We start from the raw sequence: 8,634 nt of genomic DNA on the forward strand, positions 1-8,634 counted from the left end.
ACTCAATGCCCCTGTCCTTGTCTCCAACAAGGATGTTGGATAGTAGCATTTTAGTTAAGGAGTGAACTTTTGAAACCCATCTCTTGTTTCCCCCACCAAGTGATTTGGATCTTATTACAGAGCAGTTCTGAAGCATGAGAACTGTATTCCTTTAGGGGAAGGTCTAAAGAGGATGTTTAGCTTTGCAAGTTCACCTCAGGTTCTGCAACCGCTTTGGAATGTCTATTGTACAGGGCTATATAGAAGTCCAGAATCACATGCAGGATGACTATCTAGTCCTCAGCCCTGGTGTTCATCCTGTGCTCTGTGACATTCATTCCTTATATAAAATACTTAAGTAAACAGGAAGTTCAAACTTTTGTTTCACAGCTCAGATTAGAACTTAATAATGTCAGTTCTCTTTCAAATCATACCCTTCCCCTTGCAAAAAGGGAAACGGACATAAGAATAACAGAGGTTTTTAATAATATTTTAAAATCCATCATACAAACAATAAGTTAAACACAGTAAAAATAATTAAATAAAGCTTGAGGTTCCAGCCCTCATACAAATAATTCAAATCTATAAAACAGAGTTTAAAAATAAAACCAGCCTAAGTCTTGGGAAGGCTGCATAATCAGACTTTTAAGGGGACCCAGACACCTCCAGGTGTGACCTAGAAGTCCAGTCAAGTTTCCAATTTGCCTTCTTGCAGTACAGTTCTTAAGTGGGATACATTAAGAGTTTGCAATGCTGACACAGCTACAGGTCTCATCCTTACGCTTCTAGTATGTGTTGGGTCTACAACAATTAACCTGTTACACCAAGTGTTGCCTCAGTCTAAGTAGACTTTAGTCCTTCTTCATGCATTAGTGTTAATAAATGCTGATGCAGTTTCTTTCACTTTCTGATGCAAAGCCTGATCACCCTCTCAGTACTGGTCTTAACAGGTTAGGCTTCTAGGACTTGAGTCTTAGCATTGGTTAGTGTGATAAGGAAATATTTTCGACTTAGGCCATGTATAAAATGAATACATGTGTTAAAGAAGTTAAAACTTTACCAATACTTCCAGACCAAATGCTGGTTCATAAATGAAGTGGAAGATAACTTGATATGCATAGTATCGTGCATGGGAATACTCATTTAAATGTTAAATGTTTTAGTTTCCCATGGAGTGGTTCTCAGGTAATTCAGAGTAGTAAGATAATACATCAACCACCTTTCTGCCTCAGGAACACTGATGTGAGCAACAGACCACATGAGCATTTAAAAGGAAAGCCTCATGACATTTTGGACTTTAGTGTCCTGGCATCAGTATAGGCTTAATCTTGTTCATTTGAGTCCAGATGTTGAAAAAGGTCACTTCGGTTCAGGGAGAAGACGACTCTTGGCAATTACTGCATTCATAGTAGAGTCAATCCAGTCAAGGTATTGAGTAACTCTGGTGTAAACACCAGGCTTGTTTTCTTTTGCACAGCCATCGCCCCAGCTAACAATCCCATAAAGCATCATCCTGCCATTGTGTTCACAGACCATGGGGCCACCGGAGTCTCCCTGACAAAGGAAAGAGAACATATTAGGCTGTTTTCTACAGATGGAGCCTTTTTAACACGGAACCTGTGATTATTATTTTTCTAGAGTGAAACAAGCTAGGAGATACCTATGAGCTCAAGTTTTGATTTTTGAGAACACTGCATAGATGGAACAGGAGGCTCAGTATCTGCTGTGACTTGAGCACAGTCTGTAAGGCAGAGAGTTCTCTAGTTCCCCCCTAGCAGAGCACAGAATGAATAGTTACCTTGCACACAACACTTCATCCTAAGGTTATAATCACAGATATTAGGCTAGTGATATAAGGCCAAAGCCAACATGCCAGATTTTCATCACAGAATCAGTTGTCTCCTGTCTATAAGGTACTTTTACACTTAAGGACAACACTTTCTTTTTAATGGCTCATATAGCCACTCTGCCCAGTGAGGGCACAGGGAAGCAAATATAGTTTTGAGGAATCTGTGGAGGGGCTCAGCATCCCCCCCTACCCCACCCCATAATTCACCTTTTATCCCTTTGGAGAGCTGATGTTAATGTTACGAAAGTGTAAGCTGAGACTGGAATAGCTGCTGTATTCCTATGATATGTATCTACCAGCCATCACTTGATTAGATTGTAAATAGGGCCTTGAGGAATAACAATGGCTAAGATACTTCCCTTCCCTTCTTGCTCCTTCAAAGGAGGCTCTGGACAAGGATAACATCTAACTGTAAGTCCCAACCTTTTCCATATGTTTGGCCACACTACAGGTCAACTCCTACTACATAAAGAGAGCCTCTTCTGAACAGTAGAATTACAAGATGCCACCAGCTGATCCATATCGTGTACATACATTTTAAATGGTTTAGAAGATAAAACAAACCAGTTTTACCTTGCATGCATCAGTCATCCATGTGGGATCTCCAGCACAGACCATGTTGTCAGTAACTCTGTTATTGTCATAGTATTCATGTTTGCATTTTGTCTGTGATATTAAATTTACAGTGGCTGACATCAGTCTTTGAGCATAGTAAATGTCATCTGCAAGCAAAAGATTTTTTTAAAGCTATTTTCACCATCCAAGACAACACTAAAAAACCCTGTAACACACTTTCAGCACTTAAAAGAAGTTACCATAACTATTCCAGTTCTGATTTGAGGCTCTTATTTCCAGCTTATGCAGTATTAGTTTACTTTTATTATTAATGAATAAGTTTTAAAGAGGAAAAAACAAGTGTTCCACATGCAAACTAGAAAGCTTGGTTTTAGAAAGAAAGTTGGATAGTTTTTGAAGGAAGTTATGCACAAATGCAATCCTTTTTTAATCCTCCAACATAGCTTTATTTTTTCTACTCCTCACCACATCAGGAATGAAAAAATTGCTGGTTTACATCTTGGCTTACTTTATATGGTTGACAAGTGTGATAACCATCAGATAGGAAATGCCATGGACAACTAGAGAAGACAATAGCAAAGTTCATCTGATATGCACATGGAGTACATAAAATAAAGGAAATTTTTTTAATCCTGTGCAGATCATGGTATGAAAACCATTCGGTTCCCACATTGTGGAAGTACAATTTTGGAAATAAAGTCATTCACTTACAAAAATCTTGTTTTCCATAGCCAGATATTTCACACCGGGTATTTTCTCGTAAGTAAAGGTTCTTCTCTGGCAAGCAGACTGTTCTCACATATTTGGATTCTTTTGCACACTGTCCAGAAGTTGTTCTTATCCTTATTAAAGCTAGGAAATAAGTCAGAGAACATACTGTTAGATTTGTAAAGCACATTTTTCCCCTCAAGTTCTCCGAGAATAGGAGTACCCAGTAGAGTTAATGGGAATAGTTGCAATTACATTTAGTTCTGGTTACATATGTTTCCTCTCATTGCTTTTGGAATGACACTGTGTCTGGGTCATTATTTAGTAACAACAAAATTAATTTCCCAGCACTAAAACTGGGAAACTTTCCAACTTGAACCTCCTTCCTGGAAGGACAGGAGTTGATAGCTCAGGGAAGATTCCTCTGCAAGTATCTCTTCAGATGTTTTAAAAACCTCAATTTCTGGACTGGCTGTAGAGGGTGGCACTCACTACCCTGCTGAAAAGGGGGCAGTTCATACTGTACTTCCACCAGAAGGACTTATGAAGTTATTATTTGAATCTTTTTCCTTAGCAGCCAGAATTTGGAGTAGGTGGCAGAGTTTTAAGTGTCAAGTGCAAGAGTGGCAAGTCTGTTCTTTGCAAGTTGCAAAAACCCATCTCCAACTTTGTTGGTTTTGGGACAGGCTTGTGAAAGCCAGAGAGGCCTATGGAAGTCTGGGTTAATTCAGGATAACCTTCATCTAATGTGGTACTTGATATGGTATTCTCATACTATATGATGAAACCTACTGTGCATGCTTTTTTTTCCTCATCATTTACTATATAGAGTGTGATCTCTGTAGGCATAGAATAATATAACCTCTACCCCACTAAGTTCTGGGCCTAATATGCTCCAGGCAGAGCAATCATACTGCATATGTATAGGACATCCTGCCCCATTCTGATTGGCTAGACCTGGTGTGAATGCATTTCTGCTGACAGGCAGCCCCTCAGTTGGGAAGATCATAGAAATAGGATGCTGCCACCAGCACTTATGGAAAAGCCATGCCTTGTACAGGTCCAGAGATAGTGTGTCAGGTAATGCATCTGACATGTGCCACAAACCAAGTTTATACAAATGGAAAAATCTTGCTCAGCACAGGCCTAGTTCTCAGAAGCACCTAGTTCCTGCTCCCCTTCATCTCATCTCTGGTTCTGCTTATTTTAGAAGACGTATACCACAGTACCTAGCCTTCAGTTATCCTCAGTGTTTTAAAGGCTAATATTAAGACACTTACCAATATCATTCTCGTTGCCACCTGTGTCATCTGTAAAGTCAGGGTGAGAGATGATGTCATCAACCATGAATACTTGTTCCTTATCATCAGTAACATTCAGTATGGACTTGCCAAGGAAGACTTTATAGGTGGATTTGTCCTGTGGTCTTTTTGACCTGAGTGAGAGTAAAGAGATTTATGAAGACTACCAGTTTCTGAGAGTAAGGTCAACAATTTAGATCCAGTCTCAATTATGTTTCATGTTTACTTTAATGCCAACAAGAAAAAACAAAATTTAGTTGTCTTTGAAAGTTGATCCAGTATTCTGAAGGAAAGCATCCTGATTTTCCATTTGAAGGGATTAAGATAGGTGTTCAGGCATTTTGAAATGCACACCTAGCTAGCTGCTACTAATGCCAGGCATTGACAATGAGAATCCTCTGCAGGATGCCAGAAGGATCACCTTTCCACAGGAAAAACAACAAAAGACACCTATAAATGTATTGCTCAACAGCCCATCACCTTTCAGTACAACTTTTAAGTTTTGAGAACAGCTAAGGTAAAATGAAATCCTGGATCCAGTTTAGGCTAAAATTGTTTAAATTGCATAATCCACCAAAGTGTTCTCATCTTGCTAGCTCAGTCTGCTAGACTTGAGCTCCTGAGGGCTTAATGTTTATGGCTGCTCTTCTTGTTTTGCTCAGTCAAAAGAACATTCTTAGTACAGTACATTTTGAAGGGTTGCTCAGTGAGCATCATGCAAAGAAATCAATTGAAGAAAGCTGCAAATAGGAGGGATGTGGAACTGTAAACTTACAAATAATGAAAACAGTGTGCTGCTGTAAGCACCCAGCAAGGGTCAATGAGGCTGCCACCGCACAGAAAATGGTCGATGCCCCTTACGTTTTGGAAGATGCCAGCTATCCAAGGCTGAGACTCAACCTCTGCCTGGCTTCCACCAACAATCTTGAAGTACTTGTTGATGCTCCTTTGACCACAAAAAAGGAATGCCCTATGAAAGGATAAATTTTGTTCAGATGTTCTTTACAACTAAGCACCAACCTTGTGCTATTCAAAAAAAATAAGTTAAAAAAAAATCGGTTGTCTTGAAACTAACAATACTTACCACACTTCTCTATGTTGCAGGGTGTTTCTTGAATAGTGAATCCCTTTTTGGTGTAACACCAGGGCCTGTTCCTTCCATTTGGGTTTCTAGAAGATAAAGGAAGTGTTCTTTTAATAAATAGAATTTTTAAAAAAATGATAGTATCTTAAAATTCTAACTGTCCTGAAAAGGCTAGAAGTGTTCTGTTGCAAAATATGCCAGAGAAAAATAACAACTATTATTGTTGCATACTGGGAATTTTGCAGTATGATCAGCTTTAGTGGTGAGAACTCTAGCCACTTCAAAGTCATTTCCAAATATTTTTAGTCAAAATTCATCTTTAATATTTGGTTTTTGTTTGGGATTTTTTTTAAAAAAACCAACCAACCACATACCATCACTTGAGGCACTGCTAGGGCTGTGACAATAGGAGTTATCCCAGGAAGAGTGCTGCTCTTCTTACCTGCAGTAGCTGTGCTTGCCCAGTCCAAGCTTCAAAGCATTCTTCAAGTGAGCATGGTAGTGACTCCTCCTGATTACAGAGGGAAGATCCCATGGCAGACATTCATCTTCTGTTGCCATTCCTCTGTAGTCCTCCCCATTCTCTCTATAGCATATGCTGTCAGTGTCTGAGAAAGTAAATATTTCATTAGCAGCACGTTCTTGTTTTTAACTGTTCTGAAATTAAAATAATCTGTATGGACCCTTCTAATGAGAAGTGGATCCTTCTAATTTATGTGTAATACTGTCACTTGGCATTTCATATTCAGGATTTGCCCATCTTTTTAGATCTTTTCAATCAATTTAGTTAGTATTAAGGGAGATAGATACTCTACCTAGTTCACAGTGAATCCCAGTGTATCCTTCTGGGCATACGCAACGACTAACTCTGCTAAAAAGGTAGTAGGCGATGCAGATGCCCCCATTCAAACAGTGGCATTCTGCAAGTAAAAGACATCACTAATTAGAGGCAAAACATTTGAATGACAAAGTAAAGTGAAATGTAGTTGCAAGCTAAGTTTTAGATGTTTAAGTGTCATTAAGAGTCTTCCTTCTTGTATGAAGATGTAATTGCAGGGTAACAAGCTCTTTTTAGGTTCAAGTAGAACAGGCAGATTCTTACCCTTGTGATCTGATCTGTGTTTATATAGCAGATTGTAGTACTTCTTGCTATAAACCTAAGGGGGGGGGAAAGAAAAAGGATTTTAAGGAAAGTTTATTTGTTTATTTTATGTGGTTTGATTATATTTTATGAGCCCAAGCTCTGTTCCCTACTGCACACCTTCAACAGTTTAGGTTTTTTGCATGTAGTTACAAGCTGACCCTGCTCTGTGGAATCTGAATGAAAAGTGGAGCTCTACTTGAGCAGAGCAGAATGAGGAAGAACAAAACCACACCACACAAAAAAACCTCAGAAAAAATCCACCAATGTGGTCTACTGCATCAGGTCAATATTGCCGTTATTTCTGCTATAAGCACCTAAGCAGTTCTCAATGGTCAGTGTCCCTAAAGCAGGAAAGGGAACTTCTCCCTCTCCATCTCTCAGCCACCAAGCAGTGCAGAAAAGATGCAACAATCTCCAGCTGCCTCTGTCATTTTGGCAACACCAGTGCTTCATGTTTGTGACATGGAATAAAGCCAGCAGATTTATACAACAATAGATTCTTGGCCTGTACTTCAGGTCCTGCCTATGATTTGCAGGCTAGATATTTCTTTCTCCATGGAATTAAGTAAGATTAGGCTTTTAGTATACTTTTCTCAGAGGTCAAGGGGGCTTGTCTGAGCTAAAACAAGTAGCAGTAACGCTGTGTCCTGATTTTTGCTAGGATAGGGTTAGTTTTCTTCTTAGTATAGTTGTTACCATTATTACTTTTATTATTCTAATTTTATTTTTACTCTAATTATTAAATTGTTCTTATCTCAACCTACAAGTGTCCTTACCTTTACCCCTCCAATTCTCTCCCCAGTTCCCTGGATGGGCAAAAGCTGCGAGTGGCTGTATCTTGTTTGGCTGCCAGCTAAGTTAAACTACAACACACTGTAATTCTGTAATGTTGGTGAATGGCTCTGCTGATAGATATCAACTGTCATACAACTGGATAGTAAAAAAAATATTAAAATTCATGTCTGTTGCTTCTTTTTTAGCATCACACTTTCAAGTAAGGGAGGTAGAAATTTAGTTAAGGCCAAATAGCCACCTTCATGAAAGACCAGTGAGCTCTTGGTACTCAGTGTCCAGGTCTAAACTGCATTAAGAAAAAAAAAACATGAAAGCTATATTTCTTGGTTATTGCATGATGTCTTCACTATTTGAATGCTAGCAGACACCTTAAGGTGGAAGAAAATCAGAAGAAAAACTAAAAGAGTTCAAAACCACATTTTGTGGAGGTGTATGTGCATTAAAGGAGAATTAAAGTAAAAAGCCTACTATGCTGTCCAAAGCAGAAATGTAATCAAAACCAGAACTGGTTCCAAGTGAACCTCCCCCCCCCCCCATTTATTTCAAAACTTACAGAATCTAGTCCTGTGACAAGTGCTCCCAGGGTTACTGCGAAGAAGATGAGGAACTTCATGTTGTTAGTTGATTTCTCACTTTGTTCCTCTTCTATCTGTTTTGTTTTGATTCTGAAAATAAAATAGGAACTTAGTGTCATGTTGTAGCTTGCAGTGTCAGCTTTCTTGCCTCTGTTGTCTTCAGCTGGTTTCAGACTGTCACAATACAATTGACTGAAGAATTAAACATTGACTTGCCGTGGAATATCTCCTTATTATTTCCATATATTAAATCAGAGGATATTGCTTGAAGCTTTTTTTGTACATGTAGCAATACAATCAGATTTTTTTAGAGTTTAAATGAAGCAGAGAAATTGGAAAAATCCGTACTCAGTTTCTGCAGTACAGGCTAACAGTTAGAAAATGGCAGATGTATTTAGTTGCTATCCAGCTGTTTCTACCTTTTTAACTGATTATTACTACCTTGCAACAAAAGCACCGAATGTCCATGTTTAGGGCATGAAAGGGAAAGCTCCTTTTTTCATTATGTCTATAGTTGCTGACTGCATCTTGCTGATGCTAGGTACTTACATAAGCCTGGCCACCTCACTGAGTGCCTCTGACCACTGCAAACTCTGGAAAGTCTAGTCTTGATATCACCTCAC

At 38.9% G+C, this 8,634-nt stretch overlaps 1 protein-coding gene across 1 annotated transcript; it reads right to left on the reverse strand.

Annotated features, from left to right (window-relative positions):
- Nucleotides 1-1,338: 1,338 nt before the first annotated feature.
- PLAU (plasminogen activator, urokinase) lies at nt 1,339-8,049 on the reverse strand. The gene is made up of 10 exons (XM_010162271.1): nt 7,990-8,049; nt 6,600-6,654; nt 6,313-6,417; nt 5,940-6,105; nt 5,494-5,583; nt 5,189-5,383; nt 4,393-4,547; nt 3,116-3,256; nt 2,402-2,550; nt 1,339-1,533 (listed from the first exon to the last, which is right to left on the reverse strand). Exons 1-10 carry the CDS (start codon nt 8,047-8,049, stop codon nt 1,339-1,341), a joined length of 1,311 nt encoding a protein of 436 aa, XP_010160573.1.
- Nucleotides 8,050-8,634: the final 585 nt, after the last annotated feature.

This window comes from Antrostomus carolinensis, unplaced genomic scaffold (assembly GCF_000700745.2).
Source record: "Antrostomus carolinensis isolate BGI_N321 unplaced genomic scaffold, ASM70074v2 scaffold22542, whole genome shotgun sequence".
NCBI classification, from domain to species: domain Eukaryota; kingdom Metazoa; phylum Chordata; class Aves; order Caprimulgiformes; family Caprimulgidae; genus Antrostomus; species Antrostomus carolinensis.

Coding starts and splice junctions, on each gene's coding strand:
- PLAU (XM_010162271.1), bottom strand. CDS start 8,049: ATGAAGTTCCTCATCTTCTTCGCAGTAACCCTGGGAGCACTTGTCACA. Junction 6,106..6,312: donor TGGGATTCACTGTGAACTAG/GTAGAGTATCTA, acceptor TTACTTTCTCAG/ACACTGACAGCATATGCTAT. Junction 5,384..5,493: donor AACATAGAGAAGTGTGGTAA/GTATTGTTAGTT, acceptor ATCCTTTCATAG/GGCATTCCTTTTTTGTGGTC.